At 47.1% G+C, this 24,168-nt stretch overlaps 1 protein-coding gene across 4 annotated transcripts; it reads left to right on the top strand.

The window, feature by feature from the left end:
* Positions 1-451: 451 nt before the first annotated feature.
* Positions 452-16,617, top strand: PARK7 (Parkinsonism associated deglycase). 4 transcript variants are annotated; one of them, XM_019930925.3, is made up of 7 exons: positions 452-595; positions 1,689-1,806; positions 3,209-3,310; positions 5,136-5,195; positions 6,064-6,133; positions 10,030-10,116; positions 16,248-16,617. In XM_019930925.3, the coding sequence occupies exons 2-7, from the start codon at positions 1,717-1,719 to the stop codon at positions 16,406-16,408; spliced, it is 570 nt and encodes a 189-aa protein (XP_019786484.1). In that variant the 5' UTR covers positions 452-595; positions 1,689-1,716; the 3' UTR covers positions 16,409-16,617. The 4 variants fall into 4 exon arrangements, with proteins under 4 accessions (XP_019786484.1, XP_073652723.1, XP_019786483.1 ...); XM_073796622.1 differs by having other exon boundaries at positions 473-584; XM_019930924.3 differs by having other exon boundaries at positions 534-688.
* Positions 16,618-24,168: the final 7,551 nt, after the last annotated feature.

Raw genomic sequence — 24,168 nt, 5'->3', positions numbered from 1 at the left:
GGGAGACCCTGAAGAGTCCTAATAGAGCGGGGGCGACGAGGGAAGGCGCTCCAGGAAACAGGAACAATGCAGAGGGAGCCCTAAGTGCACAGATGAAGCGTGAAAGGAACAATTCTACTGATATTTTGTGAAAATGAGTATTTAAAGGAAGCCGACGCACTCTCCAGACCGGCACAGCAAAAAACGTATGGGCTGCGGGGAAAAAAAAAAAAAAAACGGGTTAAATTCAGCGTGAGCCGTAGGCACACCGAACCGTGCCTCGGATGTGGGAGATTTCGGCAGGATACGTGAGTCCACAGGCTTCCCGCGGTGCCGGTTGTTCCAAATGGAATCAATCCCAGGAGCACAATCTCCACGCTGAAGGGTAGGCGCTTCCCACCCGTTCTCCAGGGTGGGTTCGGCCGGACGTGACGTAATGTGATGTGAGCGAGGTGCGTCTGCGCAGTGCGAGGCTGAGGAGCCGGGCCGGACGGCGCGCGTCTGCGCAGTGAGGGGCGATGAGAAGCCGGACGGCGCGCGCCTGCGTAATGAGGGGCTGAGACCGGAGCGTGGCGGCGCGCGTGCGTGCTGGTTTGCGTACCTGCGTGAGTCCTGGGTTAGTCCCGTTCTGGCCCTGTTGTCCTCCGGGTAGAGGTGCCGACGGAAGGGGCCGAGTCTCCGCGTCCCTGGGAAGAGAGGCGAGGTTCAGGTCGGGGTCTTGGGGAACCCGGCGTGTGCGCAGGCCGTGGCGCCGCGGGCGGCGAGGGCGCGCCGGCCGCCCGCTGGACCCTCGGGGGGTCCCGGAGGCGGCGCGGACCTGGCCGGCGTTTCGCAGTGTTTGAGGGGTGGGCGGCCTTCTGACATAAGCAGAGGACGCCGTTAGGCCGCCAGCGTAGTAGCAACGCTAAAGCTGCCGGAATTTGCGTGCATAGCATCCCACCAGCCGGGAGCTAGTTAATCCTGTGTGTGTTAGCATCGTTTTACCAAGATCAGTTCACGGAAGACAAACCCTGCGGAAAGAGAACAGGCTAAAAACTATTCAGACCCTGGCTTAGCAGCCGTCGTTTACAACGGCGTTTGCTAAGTGCAAAGAGAGAATCTAGCTGCATTGAGCGTAGTGAGGGGGAATTACCATTTTTCTCCGTTATTAAAAAAAAAAAAGTGTGTTCAAATATTTAACACTGTTAACTTCCCCCGAATTTTTAGTGCAGTTATTGGAACTAAAAAAAAAAATCCCCTCCAAAAATCTCAGGAGCTAATTGCTAAAGAGTGTATTTCGTTTCACACCCAGCTAATAAAGTTTAGTCGTTTCTTTGTGAAATAGTACTTGAAAAAAGATGACTTTGTACCTCCCCCGCGTCGTGTGAAATGAAAGACCCATGTACTTGTGTCTTGGAAAATTACATTTGCAATATATTACTAGGAATTGGATTTTTAAAAACATGATGAAAGAAAATCTAAACAATACCAGCGTGTTGGCAACCTTACTGTGTTTTCATCTCAAAAAACATCAATTGAAATGCTGTGAAAACCAGTGTTAATCTAAAATGCATTTTTCATGTTCAGTTGTGTTTGTGTATCAAAACCTTTTCCCTAGGAGGCACTTAGTTACTCTCCTTAAAAATGTTCCTAAAATTGAAGTTGTGGGCTCTTACAGAGTCGCAGTGAAAGTTTTTCGAAAATCTTTTTTTCTTTTTTCTTTTTTTCAGTTACATCTTTAAGAAATCCAACATCAAAATGGCTTCAAAAAGAGCTCTGGTCATCCTGGCTACAGGAGCAGAGGAGATGGAGACGGTCATCCCTGTCGATGTCATGAGACGAGCTGGAGTATGTCCCCCAAAGTTTTCTAGCTCTCCTGTCTTTTAAAACATTTTTGGAGTTTTATAAGTCATTTTGAATAAAGTAATGTTCCATGTACTTTATGAAGTATTTCAAACAGACACGACAGTACAGGGACTGATTCCACCTGTTTATCTACTGTGCACATTTACTACTTGTTAACATTTTGCTATATTTCTTTCTGACCTGTGCCTTGAAGAACAGGTGCTTTAAAGGAAGAAGGCATTGCAAAGCCCTCTTTGTAAATTTCCCTAATCCCTTTCCCTTTCTTGCCCCAGAGGTAACTGCTGTCCTCACAGTGACCTATGCGTGTCTTTAAAGTAGCATAAGAGTGTGGTTCTCATTTTGCATGTCTGTGGTATAAACCCCTATATACACATATAACCATAGTGAATGCTTAAATAGCATTTACTGAGTGGTAGGTATCATTCTAAGCACTTACATAAACTTTTTAAAATTTTATAACCTTATGAATTATTGCCATTCTCATTTTAAAGTTGAAGGAACTGAGGCACAGAAACAATCAATAAAATAATTAAATAAAGTGCCCACGTTGTAGTAAAAGTATAGATCCAGTTTGTTTATTTAAAAATGCTGCGTAGAGAATTCCCTGGCGGTCCAGTGGTTAGGACTCTGTGCTTCCCCTGCAGGGGGCACGGGTTCGGTCGCTGGTTGGGGAACTAAGATCCCGCATGCCGCGCGTGGCATGGTCAAATAAAAAAACAATAAAATTGCTGGTTAGTCTTGCACTGTAGGAATATGCCAGTCTATCCATTCCTTTATTACCCTGTTTCACAGCATTCTAATACTGTAATATTCTTGTACAGGTTTCATTGTTCACAGGTTTAGCAGTTTTTCTAGGCTCTATGCCTAAAGGGAATTGCTAGTTGCATGGTTGGTGTTACTAGATTTTGTCAAATGACTATCCAAAGTACTAATATGTGGGCCCACCAGCAGTGAGGAAAATTCCCATTTTTTCCAGTATTGTCAACTTTGTAAATTTTTGCAAGGCGGAGTAGTATTTCGTTGTTTTAACTTGTATTTCTACCTTAAGAAAATACCAGGAGGGTTAAATGGCAGCAGCAACTTTGCCAGGTGGATTATTGATAGGATGATCATATAATTTATCACCTAAACCAGAACACTTGTGGGAGAAAGGACGCTAAACAGACAGGGTGCTGGGACAGCATCTTTAATTCATACTGTTCCAGGCAAAGTGGGACAGACCTAGTGATTAAATATATTTAGCCTTCTTAATAGCCTAAGGTCAGCATGGTTTGGTTGCAGTATTTCCTGCCCAGTTATTTTAAAACACAGGGCAGCTGTGGAAATGTTACTCTAAATTTATGTTTCAGTGCTCTTAAATATCGTGATGATGTCTTTCTCTTAGATTAAGGTCACCATTGCAGGTCTGACTGGAAAAGACCCGGTACAGTGTAGCCGAGATGTTGTCATTTGTCCTGATGCCAGTCTAGAAGATGCAAAAAAACAGGTTTGTTCCATATACTTGGAATTATTCCTTCCTCTGGCTTCTTTATCAGTTTCTTGAACTGTCTCTTGACGACATCTAAGACTGTTGTTAGCACAGACTTATTTTAAGAAAGTTACTTTGCTTGGACGTCTTCGGCACTAAACTAAGCCCTGGGAAGTGAAGGACTTTGCCTTTTTCCACTGTGTATCCACGGAACCTGGCAGGTCCCTGATACCACGTGTGCTCAGTGTGGGTGGATGGGTGGGACCCTTTCATCAGTGTTCTGGCTCATACAGGCAGCCTGTCCTCCGCTTATAATTATGTTAATATAAAAGAGTCAAGTGGACATTTCCCATTCATTTTTTACTCTTTACTTGAAAGCTACTTCTTATCTTTCCTTTATCAGTGACACAGACGTGGTTGTGTGATTCATGTTACATGGAACAACTCATACTTGATTTGTGGTCGGATTAAGGGAGGGGTAAGAGGTCCCCTGAAACTGGTCACTTTTTCATTATTGCGGTTCTTCCTTTTGAGGGGGACCAACACTTCCGGGAATCTGTCAAGAGCTGTGGTCCCTTTCCTCAGAAGCGTGCCCCACGCTACGTATACCAGACAACTTTGCATACGGTTTCACCGGGCTCAGGCTTCAGGGGCCGGTGTGACAGGAGTGTAGGCTGTACCCTCTTGGAGCAGAGCCCTCTCACGGACGGCCATCTCTGCCCTCCTGGGGAACCTGGAGCCTGATTTCCCTATGCCTCACTGTCAAATGCATAGAAAAAAGTGTATTCCTTTCTAATAAATCCAGATATTTCAGATTTATTTGCTAGACTGTGGAGTGTAAGAACATTGGTATTTCACATAAATTGGTGAAACTTTCTAAATAGCAGGTTAAAAATGAGAAAGTAGGAGTAAATATTCCTTCCCTGTTCCTTTTTGTCCTGTGGTGTCTAGGTGTGTTTTAGACCAGATGACTGGGTGTTTTAGAACAGGTGACATCTTGTGTCTATTTAGTGTTTAGTTCAGTTTCCAAAAGGAGTGAAAAAAGTTCTGTACTTCACAAATATTGTTCTAAGTTTTGCTTGGTTTTCAAACAACATAGGGCATTTTACAGTCTTTAAAAGTAACTCTAAATAGTATATGTTGGACTAAAAATGTAAATTTTCATTTCATTTGCTTAATGACTAAATTTTTAAAGCTTTTAACAATTTAAGATACCGTATTAAAGCAATTTCTATTTGTAATTTCAGCAAGTTTGAAATCATTAGACTTCTGGGGTGTTCTGGTATCTGGGATACTAAAATATTGCATCATTTTTATCCTCCAAGTTCCATTTTTCATAAGGTTAAGAAAAACTTTTTGTGCTTTTTAGAGTTTGTTTTGTTTTTAGTTATTTATTACTATGTACATTCTTGTTGAAAACAATTCACGCGGTGTAGACAAACGCAGAGTCAAACGCTCAATGTCCCTTTCTTGTTCTCGCCCTCCCCCCACCCTGCCTCAGCTGGCGAGCTCCTTTGTCCATGAGTGTCTGTACACTGTACACATGTATGTGGGGGCATTGAGAGGTGTGTGCACACATGCATGTACATGCGTGTGTATATCTATGCTTTGTACAGGAATGAGATCATGATAACGCCTGCAGTTCTGCAGCATGGACATCGTTTCATGTTACTGTGTACAGATTTTCTGCAGTTTTTACTTACAGTATCCCATTATAGAGAAACCCCTCATTTAACTGTTCTTCTGTGAACAGCTTTTTGCTCTGATGTGAAAGTGTTCCTGCTTAACGCACACTTCAAGTGAAACATCTTCACGTCCTTTTTCATTTTTTGAACTGTTACAGGGACCTTACGATGTGGTGGTTATGCCAGGAGGTGGTCTGGGCGCACAGAATTTATGCCAGGTAAAGCTGGGGGGCTTCAGCCTCTCGTATTCTGCTGGGTTTGCTGCTAAAATATTTCAGGAAGGAGGCTGTGGATAGATTAGGAAAAGGTGAAATTAACAAAGTGCTGTTCTAGCTTAATTTTTAAAAAAAGCTTCTGATAACATTTACTATAGAAGTAAGCAGAATTGGTGAAACAGTTATGAACAGATTCTGTGAATACAGTTCAAATGTAAGACTACTTGTTTTTTTCCCCCAACCGCAGCAGAATGATTAATTTTGTGCTTGTGAGAAGGGTTAAGCCTAGAAAGATAAGAGATCGGCTGTCTACTCAACCATCGGGGTTAGGGAGGTTGCAGGGGGCTGGAGCTGCCAGCTTGAATGAAAAATGGCATAAAAGAAGCCGCTGCTTCTTCTTTTTGTCTTGTGTGAAGAGTTAGCCTGCAGGAAGAAGAAGAGAGAGAGGTGGCAGGGGCAGGGCACACAGAAGCTCATGAGGCAGGTGGAATCAGACATTTGGGGCTGCTGAGCTCCACTCCCTACTCTGCTGTCGGAAAACACCCAAAACAGCACATTTCCTCCCTTCTGTGTCTTTCTCCCTAGAGTACAAAATGGCAAGGGTTAATATGCCCAAGGGAAATTGCTTTTCTTATCTTTAAACATCTTTAAGAAAAGGGTACCTTTTTCTTATAGTAAATGCCTTGATTGGGTTTAAGGATGTAGAAACACTACGAATTTGGTAGTTTTTATATTGATGATTTAGCGGTATTGTTGAAAAATAGATTGAAGACCTTGTGGTTTAAGCTAAAATCAGATTCTGCCGAAGTTGCCAGCCAGATTGGCTGCAGCTTAATGACAACGTGCTGTGTTTTTGGTTTTCTTTGACTAGTCCTCTGCTGTGAAGGAGATACTGAAGGAACAAGAAAAGAGGAAGGGCCTCATCGCCGCAATCTGTGCGGGTAAGTACAGAGCCGTCCTGTGTTCAAGTGTGTTGTTGACTTTCTTCAGAAAATTCGTGACGGGGTCGTCTTTAGTTATAAGATCGTGTTCCCAGTACTTCTTCCCCTTCCTAAGGTATGAAGGGCATCTGTATCGGTGTATTTAGTTTGGGGCATGAGGCTGATGTCATCTCAGAAATTACTAGTTCCGTTTTCTGCCTCTCCCTGCCTTTGGTCTACGTTCTGTGAAACTTAGTGTTTTCCCTGTTTGGTGGACCTGGAGGAGAACGTGGCCCCTCTGGCACTCAGTAAACAGCTTGTTACGACAAACCCCCGTGCCAGGAAGTACTTCTGCCCGCACAGGGTCAGCAAGAATTGGGCCAGCATAGTGTCAGAGCTCTGCCCTGTGCTTGCCCTGGGGGGCTTCCTGCCTGGTCCCCAGTGTTGAGAGCTGGGTCTTAGGTACTGTATTCTCTGCCACTTAATTTAGAGTAAGGCTGTTGGTGCTTTGTCGATGTCTCCACATCTTTGAAACCTAGTAATACTTTGGTTTTTGATACCATTTTAAAGTCCATCCTTCTTGCTCTAATATCAGATGATATTCTGCCATCTTGCATTTTTTTCATAGTGTAATTTTGGCAGGTGCTTTCCTTATTCATAGGTCTTCATTAAATATTTGTCAAAAAGAGCAAATACGGGCTTCCCTGGTGGCGCAGTGGTTGAGAGTCCGCCTGCCGATGCAGGGGACGCGGGTTCTTGCCCCGGTCCGGGAAGATCCCACATGCCGCGGAGCGGCTCGGCCCGTGGGCCATGGCCGCTGAGCCTGCGCGTCCGGAGCCTGTGCTCCACAACGGGAGAGGCCACAACAGTGAGAGGCCCGCGTACCGCAAAAAAAAAAAAAAAAGAGCAAATAAAGAGATGAATGTATGGATGGTTAATTAAAATGATGTGTTGATATTTTCTTCAATACAATAGACTTTTTAAAAGAAGTCATAGGCCGGGGATCTGGGGACTGCATTACAGCAGTGGTTCTCGGAGTTTTTTCAGAGGGTTCGTAAGGGCAGAGCAGATACTATTTATACACTATTTGCCTTTTTCCTTCTTATTCTCACAAGAGTGCCATCAGAGTATGACGATGTCATCATTCAGGCATGGCTTGTGTGCTCGAGTATTCTTATGTTGTAAACCTGTCCCAGTTTTAATTTCTAGCATGGCAGATACTGATAAATGTAACTCGTATAATAGCTAGAGGGGTCCTAAGACCCCTTTACATGTTTGAGAACCTCTGCATTAAAGACCGGGAAGGACTGAGGGGCAACCACCTGGCAAGTCCCGTCCTTGGGTTCCGGTCAGCACTGATCTCTGACCTGCCCTTGGGGCTCGGGGATTTCTGTCTGCTGAAGGACGCTGCAGCCCAAGCAGCTGCAGCCCTCCTTGTGGAGGAAGACAGAGGTGCTGTCATTCATGCAAGGGCTTAGTCCCCCTCCCCCTCCCCACGTGCTGACCCTCACCTCTGCCTCATTCTTAGTGCTCTACCTAAAGGAAGAAAGGAAGGGTTTGGGCTGGGTTTGTCCTCCTAGGACTGTGTTGCAAGTAAAAACCACATATCAGTTTGTCATTTTGTGTCACCAAAGTAGAATCATCAGCCACATCTGGTTCAGGGTTTTGTGTTCAGGCAGACTTGAATCCCACGCTGCTAAGACACACAGGCCTTGTCGCCATTTACATCCACATTGTAAAGTGAACGGAGCTAGTGACCTGTTGTCCTGTTGAATGTCCTGCACTGCCCCTCTGGGTGCTGCACAAAGTAGGAGAGGCGTGATGGCCTGTGAAGGAGATTGCAGCGAGGTTGGAACGAGCGATGGGAGAGATTCTGGTGTTTAAATCAGCAGATGAGAACAAGATGATTCTTAACTGTCACAGTTAGGAAATGGGAACGGTTTATTGAACTGAAGGAATATTAACTTAACCCCTAATATGGAGTGAACGGGAGAGACAGAAATTGGAAGGGAGGCTGCCTTGAGAAGAAAATAAAACGAGATTCACTCTGGGTGGGGCAGGGGAAGGAAGCCTGGAGGTGACGAGCAGGCTGCAGGCAAGCGCTGGGCTGCAGGTGCAAGCTGGGGGCGGTTGCCGGGCTTGGTGTTCCCTCTGTACATCACCACACGGTGGCGCTGTTGGCTTTCGCCTCTGGGCCTCCCAAGGCGATTCTGTCCACTGGACCCTCTGTTCCCTGAACCTTCTGCTCCCTGCTCAGAGCTGGACCCCTGTTGCAGACTCGGCCACATTTCATCCACCGGAATCTCAAGTAATAGGAGCAGTTAAGTGTCCCCTCGAGTTTTCCAGCTAGGATTCTGAAGCACCGGCAAGCAGTAATTTTGAGCTTACCGTACAGTCACTGATGTTATAGGCAGCCATTTTATCACCTGGAGGGAGCGGCCTAAGAATTCCTCGCTCACTGTATGACCTGCTGTCCTCATGTACGATCAGTCCTCGCTTGAAATTTGCTTTAAAATATATGACGTAGGAAATTATTTTTTATTAAAATCTTACAAAATAAGAATTAAAGGTAATTCATGAATACATCAAATAAAAATTGAGATAATTACTCAATTTTTACACACTCTTAGGATTTGCTACCAAACATAGCTCTCATATGCAGCATACAAGTAAGGAGGAAGGGGGCGTCAAGTATATTTAAGAGGCTTTCCAGTCAAGATATAAGTGAGGACTTGGTATGAAACTGACAACTGACGTTAAGACAGAAAGCTTATGTAATTACGTATCATTTGTTTGATCTTCCTGTTAGTAGCAGGTAAGATCTGAGTAGCCTGTAGGTAGGTCCGTTATATAACCACTTTATCCTTGGAACGGTGCTGTAAAACGAAAGGTCATGAGAGCAAGTGCTTGGGTTTGCTGGAGTTAAAGTGTGCAGAGTCCGTCCTGGGATGTTAACCACAGTGCCCTAACCACTTAGAAGGCCACGGTGCTCTTCTGAAGTTTTTCTGGGTGTGACATTAGGCCTTAGAAAGTTTTTCTTTTGTTATTTTTTGGTGGCTTAGAGGGAAAAGGTAGAAAAACTACTTTTCTAAAAGTTTTAAGATAACAAATAGGGACTTTTTTGTCTTAGTCCCTATTTGAGGACTGTGACCTACAAAATACGCTTGTGATTAGCAGTGAAGTTGACCATTCATAAAAATCTCAAGTTAGCAGCGGCATATTTTTTTTTAACCTTCATTTTAAGAGGGAGCATGTAGAGGACCACAGGGGGCATTTGCACAGGGTTCTTAAGTGCGTCGTCGTGAGACAGAAACGCCAGTGCCTTCGTATCTCAGACATGGGCGTTTCACAGGTGTCTCCTTTGGGGCTGGTACAATGTCCTGTTCATTTTAATAATCCTACCGCCTGATACATTTGGATAGACAGATGGATGAGTGCTAATTTTTCATTCTCAAGTAGAAAAATAAAACTAGTCTCTACAATAGCAGTCAAGCCCAGGGGTTCAGAGAGTATTAGTTGCCTTTAATGTGTAACTAAATCTTCCATGTGCAAAGGGTAAGCAGGACGTTTTGCCCTCCATGGTCTCCCCCTCCTTTGTGCCCCTGTTACACTTGCAGCCTGTCCCTCGAGGGGACATGTTCTATTTATCTGTTTGCGCCTCAGCTATAAAAGCAGATATTTTTGATTAAATGGTTATTGATGTGTTTTAAGTTTGTGCGTTTTTGCCGCATGTGCTCAGCAGATGGTTTATTATAAACACACTTTACCTCTCATACTAAGAAGTGTTTAGTTTCAGAATCGTAAGCATATTTTAGATAAGAGCCCCTGATTTTGAAGAATAGTTTTGCTGCTGCGATTTTTAAAACATGGGTTTTACTGTGTCTACATTTAAGTCTTTTTATTCATCTTCTTTTTAGGACCTACGGCTCTGTTGGCTCATGAAATAGGTTTTGGAAGCAAAGTTACAACACACCCACTTGCTAAAGACAAAATGATGGACGGAAGTAAGTACCTGCTTATATTGTAATGAGCCAAAAGACCTACTCAGAAAGCTGTGCTATAGCGTTGTCTCCCGCTTGGTAGACAGTAGTACATAGGGATTCTCTGTGGGTTGGGGTGTGATGTGTTCCTCACTTTCTTTGCAAGTGTTTCAGTGAGAGAGACGGGCTAATGGTGTGGGTGTCTACGTGTGCGCCCCCTGACGGTGTGGGTCTGCAGACATGCACCCTAACGGGAACGCAGGTGCTGAGCCAAAGGCCAGCCTGGCTCGGAGTGGCGCAAAATGCCAGTTTAACGAGTATTTTACTCAATACTTTGCCAGTGGCCTGAGGGTAAATTTTAAACCTTGATAGCGATTTCAGAATGTGCCCTTTTGCCCACAGTCCAAAGTAAAATGGACATTGCTCCCTTCTTCCAGAGGAGGCCCGGGTGGCAGGCAGGCCTGTTCCTTCGCTCATGGGCTTCTTTTATAAATATCAGCTAGGTGTTTAACTTTCATTCATTTATTTTTATGAAAACAATTTCCATACATGGTTAAAACAAAAATGCAAACAGTACAGAAAGGGGTGAAGTAAAAGGAAGTGTTTCTCTTCTCTCTAACTTCCCCAGCACCTTTCTACTTTTCACATTTAACTTCTATTAAGTTTTCCTGTGAAACTCTAGAATTTTCTCTGCACGTACTCATTGCCCTTTGCAGTTTAATATTGTTACTCACATGAGATCTAGTAAGTACATTCTACAGCTTGCTTTTTTAACCTAATAGTATAACCTGTAATTGATCAGCTTTTTAAAAAATTCTCATATTGTTGCTTGTCACTTGGAGATTATTTTTAAAAAGCACGTCATTGTCTCTGCCCTCCAAGAGTTAACAGCTTGCAGAGACATGTGCATCAGACTTAAAAATATGAGGCAGTGTGTAATTAACAGCAAAACAATGTAACCAAGCTCCTGGATGTACAACTGTGTAGCCACTGCTTCTCAGTGTGACATTCAGAGCACCAACCAGGTAGTGTCTTTTGTCAGGTGGTATCTTCCTCTGCCACCTGTCCCTGGAGTGCATATCACAGGGTGGCAGAGACCCTGGAACATGCAGAGAGAAAGGAAAATCACGCTGGTGTGGATAAGTGCAGGGAATCACAGATTCCCACTTAGAAGCCAAAAGTGGTTCGACTGGCGTTCAGCCAGCAGGGAGACCGAGTGACCGGCTCTGTTTAAAACACCCACCAACCAAAAACCAGTGGCTAAATAAAAAGACTAATAGGGAGGGTGGGAGGGAGACGCAAGAGGGAGGAGATATGGGGATATATGTACACGTACAGCTGATTCACTTTGTTATACAGCAGAAACTAACACACCATTGTAGAGCAGTTATACTCCAATAAAGATGTTGGGAAAAAAATAAAAGACTAATGGTATCAAAAGCGGATTTGAAAACAGCTGCGCGACTGATAGATTTTCTTGTCTATCTCTGTTCTGCTCTGGACTTATTCTGAACTAAAAGTAGGGCAAGTAAATTTTTTCTTATGTTAATGCTTTCATCGCAAAGTAAAGTGATGCATTTTTCATTCACTGCCTTTTTAAAAAGATTAATAGACCTTATTTTTTAGAGGAGTGTTATGTTCACAGCAAAATTAAGCAAAAAATACAGCGTTTCCCTAAACCCCCAGTACCCCACCCCATCCCCCTCACCGTCAGCTTTGTTTCCCCCACCAGACGGTGCCTTGGCTGCAGTCGATGAACTCGCGCTGATGTGTCGTCATCACCCAAAGTCCATAGTTTATGTCAGGGTTCACTCTCGGTGTTGCAGATTCTGCATATTCTTAAATCTGATCCAAAGTAGTATTTTCTTGGAAAATCGATGAGTTGAGTTGGCAGAAAGATACGAAGTTGTCAGTAAAGCCATCTTTGTGAAAATTGACTTTTTCTTTTAAAGGCTCTGGTTTCTGGGCATTTTTTATTGTAGGGGTTTAATTTACTTTGAGCTCATGGAGGGGTTTGGGAGGGTTAGAAAGAACAGAGTCGGGCTTCCTTTAGTAGTTACGACACATGAGAAGGAAGAAGGAGTGGAACGTGTTCCCCGCTATCTGCACATGTATCTCTGTGGCTCTTTCCTTGTAACGCCTCAGGAAGTTGAGGCTGATAGAACTAGAAAAAGATGAGATCGTTAACTCTCGGGCACCTACAGGGTATATTCCTGCGTGTTATCTCGAGCCTTGCATCCCCGGTGCCCAGCAAGGCAGGTGTTGGCTTCACCTCGCCTGGGGAGGCGAGGCCACTTGTTGGAGCTGGGCCGGAACTGGGGCCCCCGCCTCTGTCCTGGTGAGGCCCCCCACACGCCTAAGTTACCAGCATTGCATTCTGTCCTCTTACACGTAAGTCCTCTTGTAAGAGAAAAATGTTTGCAGTTTCTGCCCCTTCAGAACATTCTGAGAGGTGGAGCTGTAATCGCTTCCTGGATGTCTCCTCCGGGAGGCCCTCTGTCTCGTCCTCGTGGTGAACGTCGTGTTAAGATCAGTAGGCCTGGCTGTGTGCTGAGTGCTGGGGACGCCGCAGTGAACAGGCTGCCCTTGCCTGGCCACGTCTGCGGTAGTGACACCACCACTTTCTGCTGGCGTTTGGTTCGGTTGGGTTCCCATGATCATCCTGTTAGGTTGGTATCATCCCCATTTTACAGAAGAGAAAAAGGAGGCTCAGAGGGGTCAGACAGCTACTGAATGGCAGACCTGGATTTGAACCCAGAACTGCTGTGCTCAGGGGTCGGCGGCTTTTCCTTGAAGGGCCAGATGGTAAATATCTCGGGCTCTCTGGGACGCCCCGTCTCTGTGGCGACTCCTCCACCTGTGGCGCCCAGACCACGTAGGTGAGGGGTGTGCAGGTAAAAGCTGCCGTTAGTTGCTGCCCCCCGGCCCCCGGCCCCCCAGGTGTTTGATCTCTGGGCTTTGAGAGAGGCTTTGGGGTGTTTGCTTAAAGTTAACGGAATGAATGCCTCCTGCGGGTTGGCTGGGAGTTGGCTGGTGCGCGGGGCGTTTTCCTCATTGTCGCCACTAGGTGGAGGTGGTCCGTAAGTAGACCTTTTGCTCTTCCTGGTTGAGATTCTTAGAACCGTGGAACCTTTAAACATCTTTAACCAGTTTAGGCTGTATTTGTAATATTTTACCCACAAAGAGGTTGTTAAGTGAACCATTTAGAGCCGTGCCTCCCGCTGACCTGTCCGTCTCAGCTCCAGGAGACCCAGCCCAGCCGGTTTCCTAGTTCAGCATTTAAAATGATCTTTAACCATCAGGAAATGAGGTTAGATTAGGAAAACCTCTCGCCCTCAAACCAGGGATCCACTTGTCTTCTAAAGTGTAACTAGGAAATGTTTCACGTACTGTAGTCAGTTATTTCAGTGGGTGACGTGATTTTTAATGAGGTTTAGGAAGACCTAAATCACTGCAAATGTTATTCATCCACTTTGAAAGGACACGAGCATCAGGACGTGGTTTCTAAAGCTCGTTAACACAGCAGAAGCATCTTGCTCAGGAGACTTCTTTTTTTTTTTGGCTGCGTTGGGTCTTAGTTGCAGTGCGTGGGCTCAGTAGTTGCAGCGCGTGGGCTTAGTTGCCCCGCGGCATGTGGGATCTTAGTTCCCCGACCAGGGATCAAACGCATGTCCCCTGCATTGGAAGGCGGATTCTTAACCACTGGACTGCCAGGGAAGTCCCAGGAGACGTTTTTCTGTATGTGTTCACTGAACAGGCATTTCCTGAGCTCTTCCTTAGGCTCTGGGAACAGAAAAGGGAACAAGATAGAGCCACGTCCTCAGGTGTTCTCGGGGGTGGGGGGTGGGGGTGGGGGGGGACTGGCAGGAGGTCTGCACTGAGCATGGGGGAGGGGAGGGGTTCAGAGGCGGTGTGTGCCTGGCTCTCCCTGCGGGGACTGGGTGTGGCGGGATCTCACAGGGGACCCTCTGTCCTTCGTGTCCCACGTCACTGAGTGGTACCACCACCCGCCCACCCAGTTGCCCAGGACAGGCGACTGGGAGTCATCCTTGATGTCTCTCCACATCGAGTCTTTCCCCAAGGCCCGGGCATTTTATCTCCAAGGTACATCTCAGACCTTCATTTCCTCTCCGTTGCCGCTGTCCCATCCAGGTCACCGTTTGCCCCCACCTGGATGCGGCTTCTTTTCCGTCTCCCCTCTGGTTCCTTCCGGTCCAGTCTCTGTGCGCAGGCCAGGCCCCGGGGTTTGTGCACCGTGACGTGGAGCTCAGGGTCACCTCAATGTGCTGGAGAAAGTTGGCGAAGGCTTCTCCTGGGGGAACTGGGTGTGCTCTGATTTGCGCTTTGGAAAGGTTCCCGTTTTGGTGGTGCTGAGTGTGGAGGGAAGGGCAGCCAGAAGGGAGGCTGGACGCAGAGGTCCCGCAATAAGGCAGCAGGCGGAGGAACAGTCATTCATTCTTTCATTTACCTGGTCCTCGGGGGCCCCCCCTTGGTGCCATTAATACCCTGGCCCAGACGGGCAGGTGAAGGCTCAGCGTTTTACAGAATAGACAGTAAACAGGAGACGGATTGTTTCCTCGGCGCTGCGAGGGCGCTGTGATGGAGTGACCTGAGGGACCTGGTTTAGAGAGGGGTCACAGGTGCCCTCTCTGAGGGCTTGGTGCTGATGCTGAAGTTGAAAGAGCGAGTCGCTGAGAAGAGCTTCCTGGGCAGAGGGAGCGGCCCAGGCCCCCCGTGGGGCCGGAAAGAGTGCAGTGTGCCCGGCAGCAGCTCCCGGCGCAAGAGGGCGGTGGGGCCGGCTGCATGGGGCGGCGGTGCTGCGCGCGCGCGTGGAGGGAGGATCTGCTGCCGCCTGCCTGGCGTGGAGCGTGAGAGCTGTGGGGGCTGGTGCGGGGAATCCCAGCTTTGTGCCCTGAGACTTGCCCGGAGGTAGTGTCGTTTACTTCCTGGGAATGTAGGAGAAGCACATTTCTTATTACATTTGCAAAAATACAGCCAACTGGGGCCGCAGAGGAAAATAGTCCCTGACGAGTGAGTGTGGTTCCTCCTCCGCGCCTCCCTCCCCGCTCCCGATCCCTTATGTGTAGTTTGTGCTTGTTTGATTTTGAGGCAGCAGAGCGCGTGTGTGTGCGTTACCTAGGTGGTCTGTATCACAGGTAGTTTCTACCTTCAACACCAGTTCACCCTCATCCCCCTTTCCTCCAGCATTTTGTAGGGAAGGAAAAGTAATTTTCCCTCTACTCTTCTGAGTTCTTAGTTGAGACCCCTGAAAAAAAAAAAAAAAGACAGATTGACCAGAGAAAAACAAGCTTAACGTGTATACATGGGAGATACCCAGGGAAAAATGAGTAACTCCCTGAGATGGTTTAGAATTCTGGCTTAAGTACCATCTTAATAGAGAAAGGAGACGGGGAGGTAGGCCTCTCAGGGGAGCGTAATTGGCTTTTAGGAAAGTTGAAGGGACCCTTCGAAGAGCAGATGGGAGGAGTAGTAGTTGTGACAAGTTCGTCTGGGTGTGGTGTCAACTTCTAGTTTTCTCTCCCGGTTGATGAGACTCCCGGGAGGGGATTTCTGAGTTCCTTCCGGATGATCTGTCTTTAGGCAGGAAAGGAGGTTCCGAGGAAGCCACTCCCTCTCCCTGCCTGTGCTGTTTTTCAAGTGCTTTTAGCTCAAAATAATCAGCAAAGCAAAGCAGCCTATTTTGGGGTGGCGTTTCCTGAACTCCTGCCGTCACACTTTCGAGTGTGTATTCTCTCCCCTTCACTTCACAGAATTGACACTTGGGTGTGTTGTGGAATAGAAACGTGACTGCTTAGCATTCGCTCTGGCATCCCCCTCACACGTACGAGGGCTTTTGCAGCTGCGTTGAAGTCACGTGTGTTCACACACTTCATTTCAGCAGTTGGTAGCGCCTCCTGCTCTTTGCTGTGCGTGGCGGCCTCGGTATCTTCCCGCTGTGCTCCGAGAGCTGGGAGTGCCTGAGGGTCGCGAGGGACTGGCCACCTTGTTGTTGTCCCGGGGGTTTTTGCTTGTTCTTGTTTTGATTTTCATGAGACCAGTAGTAGTGCTGCAGGGGAGTGGGGCTGCTGAGTGGTGGTTCTTGCTGTCCAGCATAGCCCGCTGGGACATAACCCTTTTTTGTTTTTATTTCGAAGATCATTACAGCTACTCAGAGAACCGCGTGGAAAGGGACGGCCTGATCCTCACCAGCCGGGGGCCGGGAACCAGCTTCGAGTTTGCCCTGGCGATTGTCGAGGCGCTGGCCGGCAAGGAGGTGGCCGAACAAGTGAAGGCCCCGCTGGTTCTTAAAGATTAGAGCAGAGAGGTTCGGTGATGGGTAATCCATGCTCACCGTGTTCGCTTTAAACAAAAGAAGGGGGATTACCGTGCGGAGACGCCGTCATCACCATCCCCCCTCAAGTGTGGCTGTGACGTGACAGCTGCACAGAGATTCCTCAACCTGCACTTGTGTCCCCACGTTTCTGAACCTTGACTGCAGAATAAATGGGGCATTTAGCAAAACTACTGATGCTTCCTTCTTTTACTTCTGGTCTCTGTTTTCTTGTGTGAAACCAAGTGATTGTCAGCTTCGTCCGCAGCTCTTAACTATTGATACGGCTGCTGAAATAAATGAATAGGAAACGCATTTTACACGGCAGGGAGGAAAAGCATAAAACAGAGATTGAAAAGGCTTGTGACTTCTCTCCCGTCCATTAACTGTATCTCTAATGTGCGACTAAAAGATACCAACGAAGTTGGCTGCACTGGTGAATTTTTGTAAGCTAATCCCTCGTCTCCCATTGCAGAGAGTCCTGAGATGGAATTGAAAACTTCCCAAGGCTGGCCTAGCCTGCCCTCCCTTCCTTGGGTAACAGTACCCGGCTGTTTCACCCCGCGAGCCGCCCGGCTCCCGTGTGCAGTGGGTGGGATGCACACCAGGGCTGGGCACACAGCCCAGGCCCAGCCAGTCAAAGCCTGACGCACCCTGACCAAGGTGGGACCGTCAGCCAGTGGGATTCAGTGCCAGGGCCTGCGCCCTGCCCGCTGGGGTTCTCTGCTGGGTGGTCAGGAGGGCCGGCAGCGAACCTGGAGGAAAAAGGCCTGGCCGAACGTGACTCCAGCATGACAGGCGGAAAGCTCAGAACGTGCTTGACCCAAGATCCTGCCCCTGAAGCAGGCAACGCCTGGACTTGCGAACAGGAGCCAGCAAATTCCCGTGGCCTTTTTGTTTCACTATTTGTAAGTGACTGATGGGACCCAGAGGAACGAGGTGGTGGGCAGGCTCCTGAAGGTGGAGGGCTGAGCCACTGAGTAAAACTGCCAAACCACCAGCGTGCTCTGCTGCCTGTCCCGGCTTGCCCCCCACCCCACCCCCGTCTCTCCTTCCCCCCTCCCTCCTGTTCCTCCTTCCCTCCCTCCTGGCCTTTTCGACGTGTGGGCTGTGAGGTTTCTGTCACAGCTACTCAGCTCTGTCCTAGTAGCACAAAAGCAGCCACAGCCACGCCACCAAGCAGGCAGGATGGCCGCGCAGCAAAACCTTTATCAAACCGGGCAGCAGTGGGGAATTCACCCTCGGGCTGCAGCTTGCCTACCCCTGAGCCAGAAGGCAAGACAGATGTTACTGATGAAAAATGCAAACGTAATTGCAGGTTTTAATAAGCACTGATGGTGTAAAGAGGATGCCGGGGAGGGAACAGGAGAGACTGCGTGAGGGGTGCGGGGGCCTCTGAGGTGAGGTTTCAGCTGAGACCTGACGAAAGGTCAGGTTTGCCCCTTCAGCAGCCGTTGGCTGTGCTGGACCTGCTCTGTGCCCAGCCCATTCCTGGTGCTGCAAGAGCCACTGGGAGACACAGTCTGTCCTCTTAGAGCTAACATGTGGGATTGGGAGAGACTGGAAAACATCTACGTTCTATGAAGAGAAGCCAGGTAAGGGGGCAGTGACGGGGATGTTTCCTGCAGGGCGTATATAGGAGACCTCTGTGAAAAGGGACCTGAGGGGAAACCTGGAGAGATCCGGTGTTGAGTAAGGCAGGACTGCTAAGAGCATTCCAGGAAGAAGAAACAGGAAGAGCAAAGGCCCTGCGGCAGGATCAGTGGGGTGTGGAGGGCGGCTGGCTGGGGGTGGGGTTGGAGAGCTAGCTGGCAGGCACCTAGATGGGGAGCCCTGGAGGAGGACCCTGATCTCTCTCGGTTCAGAGGTTCTCTGTTGAGAGGGGACCCATGGGGAGCAGGGGGGAGGACCCCAGAGGTGGGCGCCCATGTGGGTGAGAAGGCCATTCCCACGTTTCCAACTCGAACACACGGTCAAATGGAAATTTTGTGTCCTGAGCTGGAGAAGGAGCCCGTGGGGTAGGAGGGGTGAATTTGGAGTGCAGATTGATGAATTCAAGAGGTCTATAAAATACACTTTCAACAAAGAAAGAAAAACTCAAAACCTGTTACTTTGAAAGTCCCAGTTTACTGATGTTTAAGTAATTCATTGTTAAGAGTGAACAGTAAAAATTCCTGCGTGACTTCCCTGGCGGTTAGGACCCTGCGCTTCCACTGCAGGGGGTGCAGTTTCGATCCCTGGTCGGGGAACTGAGATCCCGCATGCTGCGCGGCCAAAAAAGAAAAAGAAAGAGAGGCAGACTAATTATTTGGTTTTAAAAAAAAGACTCTCGCAAGTCATGGCGTATCTTACCAGCAGCCCCTACCTCTGATTAAGCTCCCTGGAATTTGAGTGATCTGCAGGAAGGGAACTATTTAAGAGATTAGCTCTTTGAATTTTTGTGCCTTTGGGGCGGCAGGGAAAGGTGATTCCAGATGGACAAAAAGGAAGGAGCATTTTTAAGAGACTCAGTTTATCAGACTCCAGGCGATATAGCGAAGATTTCCACCACCACCACCACCACCACCCCCCCCCACCCACCCCCCGACAGTGTTTGGGGCAGGGGCTCCAGGACCTGCTTTATCTAAACCTTAGACCTTTTCGGGCCAGGTCAAGAATTACTGGCTTCAGGCGGATCGATAGCATCTAAAAGCCTCCACCCTGTCAATCTGCCGGCTTCTTTCCTATGCTAAACACACCTGCTCTCTTCCTTCTAGGAAGTAGGGGGGCAGGGAGTGCGGGACAGTGGTGCCGACCAAGAGAACTTGGGAACTGAAGGAGTGGGGCGGCTGGCTACATTTCAAAGTGACCTGGACTTGGAGTTTTAAGTGTGTGGCCCCTCCAGCTAGACGGGCCTCCTCAGCCAGGGGTCACCCCACTTTGGGCATCATTTCCTCCACTCTCACCTTTGCGACAGTAGCTGTGGCTTCTGGAGCTCCGGTGTCTGCCCAAGGCCGCTTGCAGAGTTAGGGAGGAGATGGGGTCTGGAAGTCAAATCTCTTACCCGGAGCCCAGCCCGGGTGAGCAGCTCAGGGCAGTGGCTTTCCGGCACTGGGCAGAGGTGGCCAGGCTCGGCTGGCCAGGGGGTCACTGTTGCCCCAGGGGAGGGACGGCCAAACTGCTCTTCCAAAGAGTTAGTGATTGGGACTGGTATCTGGTGAAAGCCTGATGAATAAATGAAGGAGGGGCTTAGGGCGGCTGTTTCCCAGGGGCTAAGTAGTACAACAGGGAGGGTCCAGGGCGGACCAAGCATCCAGCTGGGTGGCTAACCTTTCACACTGGATGCAGACAGAGTCATTACGTGTGTCACTGTTCTCCCCCTGCTTTTTCACTGATTGTTATCTTAGAGAACCTTTTCTCTGCCAGCATGCGGAGATCTACGTGCTGGCTACATCATGCAACTCAATTCTCCCAACGTCCTGACAAAGTGGCCATTGGCATCCGTTGTAAAAAGAAGAGAAAATTGTCGTCTCTCGGTCCTGTGCTGTAGGGTTGTCCGAAGGTCAGAGGCAGCCATGAAGGGGGGAAGTACATTTCTTCAACTGTGAAACATGAGATGTAAAGTATGGTTTCAGCGTAGCCGACTCTATCATCTTAGAGTCTGGTTGTGTGTTCTGTACTCTAGGCTGTTGCTTCCCTAAGGAATGAGGAGAACATGCAATTTTCCTGAGCAATCATCTCATAGTTTTGCTTTTTTTAAAAAAAAAAAAAAAACTCCCTGCCTTTGCCCTTGGTCAGGGGACCTGGGTGCCCGAGGAGCAGCAGGGGGTCAGGGCCACTGACATACCTGCCACAGCGTCTGCCCTCGCGTGTGAGGTCAGAGTCAGTGAGGTGCACAGGAAGGGGCTGAGGAGTATCTGGGCTGGACACACCCTGCTGGCTCCTAGCGTGGGATCCTGGAGCTAGCCCCTCCCCCAGATCCCAGCTCCAGCCTCAAGGCACCCAGGGCCAGAGGGCCAGGGCTCTCTTGAGGCCAGGCGCTGCGGCAGGATTGCCATCACCATCATTATCACCATCGCCATCAGCATCACCATCTTTGCTTCCTGCAGCCCGCAGGGGCTGTTTCAGGTTCCCCAAGTCCTGGGCCAGCTGCTATCCATCGTCAGATCAGATGCGATCCCCGCTCCGGGCCTCACAACTCAGCTGCTTTATTTTGCTTTTTCAGTTCTGCGTGTGATCACATTCTCGGGTTTTCTCTTTAAAAAAGTTTATTTTTTGTTGTTTTGTTTTTGAATTCATCCTGCTCTTGGAGATTTTTCCTTGGATTAAAAATGACATTCGAGTGGAAAGTTCATTGTCTTAAAAAAGAAAAAAGTTGTGGGTAACAGAGGAGCCATATGCAGACACAGACCTTGGGTTGGTGGTGACGGAATCCCGCCCGGGATCGGGACGCTGGGCCTCGGTCGATGTCACGGCTTTGCTTGAGAGGTTTTCTTAAAAGCCAAGCAAAAGTGAGTATGCCGTAAAGGTTTCTTTGTTCAAGGGGAGAATAATATTTCACAGAGTTTACTGAAGAGCGAGTTGTGCTTTGATTTAAAAGACACATGGAATGTAACCGGTGTCAGTCCTGAATTCCTGCGTCCTGAGGGCTTGTCCCTCCAGCCCCTACCCCACTCCGGCCTGTTGTGGGGAGGTCTTGGGGCCCACCTGCCTTGAGCCTCAGGCCCCCAACGTGATGTGTGGTCAGTTACACAAAAAGCAGTCTCTCTCCATTAGCCTTGCTGAATGACTAGCCCTGGGGATGTAGGGAGATAAGGTGGCAATCTTGTTAGGGATGACTTGCCAGGTGAGAGGCAGGTAAAGGATGATGATGCGGAAACTGATAGTCGTGCCTTAGAGCCTTAGACCATCCCCTTGGTTTGCCTTAAGCAGCGAATCAATGCAAGAATAATGGACAAGTTTGCAAGCAAGAATGAACTCACCCTCTTTTTTAATACTTGGTTATGCTTCTCCTTCCATCATCCAAGAATGACGGGCCGCTCAGCCTACTTACGACAGAGTGAACTGCCTCTGGATTGTGGATAATACTATGTCATTAGCCCATGAGACATCCAGCTCAGTGCCACCCGAGTCTTCAAGCACTTTTTAAAAAATTTAATTATACTGCATTCTACAATTTATCCATTGTATTGCTAATGAGCGTTTGGGCCCTTTCCAGTCTCCCAGGGTTTTGCTCGTATCTCCTGATGCATATGGGCAAGAGTTTCTCCATGGTAGACATTTTGTTAAGGACCACTTATTTTAGTATTTGCTTTTTTGTTTCATGGACCCCTTTGGTACAGTAGTGAAGTCTTGGATGACTTCTTAGAATAACATTTTAAAATACATAAAATACATTGGATTACAAGGGAAACCAATCGTATTGGAATATAGTTTTCAAAATGTTAAAAATACAAACTTGTGATAAAGCAATACATGTCCTCCTCCCATTAAATGGTCCTATTTAGCCATTGGTCTAACAACGACCATAATTTCGAAGTTCTGGTGAGCATAACCGGTATTTTGAGATATCTGCAACAAATTCAATGTCATACACAAAATCTGTATCCTCTTGGTTGGTACACGTCACAGGTGCAGCACTAGTAACACAAAGGTTTGGTTCCTAATGGAAGGAAATAGCAAGTTTCAGTTAGAGATTAGTGACAACACAGACATACTTTTTTTTCCCATTCGAGCACACAGACGCCCCCTGAATTCTAACCACGTGCCCCAGGTTAAGAAGTCTTGCGCTAGGACGCGCTAAGCCACTTCCCAACAGTTCTGGGAATTTATTCTCCACGAGCGGTGTTGCTTCATATCCTGTCGCCATTAGCTATCGTCCAACTCTTAAGTTATTGCCAATTTGGTAGGTGTGAAATGGTATCTCCTTGAGGCTTTAATTTGCATTTTCCTGGTAACTCAGGAAGCATTTTTCTTATGGTTTCTTCTGTGTAATGACTCTCTTTTGCTCATTTTCCTGTTGGGTTTTCATCTTTTTGATTTGTAGGAATTTTTTATACATTCTGAATATTAATCACTATCATTTATTTGAGAAGAAATTGGGAGAAATGAGTGAACTGCTTTTTTTTTTCTTTTGCGGTACGTGGGCCTCTCACCGCTGTGGCCTCTCCTGTTGCGGAGCACGGGCTCTAGATGCGCAGGCTCAGCGGCCATGGCTCACGGGCCCAGCCGCTCCGCGGCATGCGGGATCCTCCCGGGCCGGGGCACGAACCCGCGTCCCCTGCATCGGCAGGCAGACTCTCAACCACTGCGCCACCAGGGAAGCCCGAGTGAACTGCTTTTGATTTTAGTTTAAATAAAGAAGAAAAAAAAACCCTGTTATTTATTTGTTTTGCAAATATCTTCTGGATTGTGGCTTGCCTTTTCACTTGTTTTTTTTTAAGATTTTTTTTTTTAATGAAGTATAGTTGGTTTACAATGTTCTGTTAGCTTCAGGCATACAGCAAAGTGATTCAGTTATATATATCAGATTCTTTTCCTTTATAGGTTATTACAAGATATTGAATATAGTTCCCTGTGCTATACAGTAGGTCCTTATTGTCAATCTATTTTATGTATAGTAGTTTGTATCTGTTCATCTCAAACTCCCCCTTTGGCAACCATAAGATTGTTTTCTATGCCTGTGAGTCTATTTCTGTTTCGTAAATAAATTCATTTGTATCATTTTTTAGTTTCCACATATAAGTGAAATCATATGATATCTGTCTTTCTCGGACTTACTTCACTTGCTGTGATGATCTCTACGTCCATCCATGTTGCTGCAAATGGCATTATTTCATTCTTTTATTTATGGCTGAGTAGCCTTTTCATTCTCTATGGCATCTCTGATAAACAGAAATTCTTAATTTTAATATAGTAGAATCTCAATGTTTGTCTTTATAGTTTGTGCTGAACTCTTTTCTCTCTCAAGATTGTAAAGATGTCCACTTGTATTGTCTACTGAATTTTTACAGTTTTGCATTCCACCTGTAAGCCTTTAAGCCATCTGGAATTAACTTTGTGTATGTGTGAGGTATGGACCAGATTTCTCTTTGTTCCAAATGGTTAATTAGTTGTCCCAGCACCAGTTGGTGAAGGGTCCATCTTTTCCCCACTAATCTGCAATTCTAGTTCTGTCCTAACTCAGATTTCCATAGCGTTTATCTTTGTTTAGGGGCTCTATTCTGTTTCATCAATCTATTGGTCTGTGTCTGCATCAGTACCACACAGGCTAATTTCTTTACCTGGTGGAGGTAATTCTCCCAACTTCTTCAGAAGTCCCTTGGCAATTTGTAGCCTTGGCTCTTCCAGATAAATGTTAGAATCAGCTTATCACGTCTCACAAAACATACCGTTGGGATTTTTGGATTTTTCAATTTTTGATTGAATTTGTAGAGCAATTTAGGGAAAGTTGATGTCTTTCTGATGTTGATCCTTCTTAACTAAGAACAGAGTATACTCTCTACCCTTTTGTGTCTTCTTTAATATCTGCCTTTAATAAACTTTTCCGATTTCTCTATCAAGAGCTTGCACATCTTTTGTTAGATTCTTTAAATCTTTCTCCCTTCCCTTCCCCCTCCCCTTCTTCTTTTTCCTCCTTCTCTCTTTTTTCCTTTCTTTCTTTCTGTCTTTCTTCTGATATGTAAATACCTTTGAAAAAATGTTTTCAGATTGTTGCTGGCATATAGAAATGCAGATACTTTTATATATTGATCATGTACTCAGGC

The sequence above is a fragment of the Tursiops truncatus genome, chromosome 1 (genome assembly GCF_011762595.2).
Source record: "Tursiops truncatus isolate mTurTru1 chromosome 1, mTurTru1.mat.Y, whole genome shotgun sequence".
In the NCBI taxonomy this organism is placed as follows: Eukaryota; Metazoa; Chordata; class Mammalia; order Artiodactyla; family Delphinidae; genus Tursiops; species Tursiops truncatus.
Note: the sequence above shows the minus strand (reverse complement) of the source record. Positions and strands in the feature narration are given on the sequence as shown.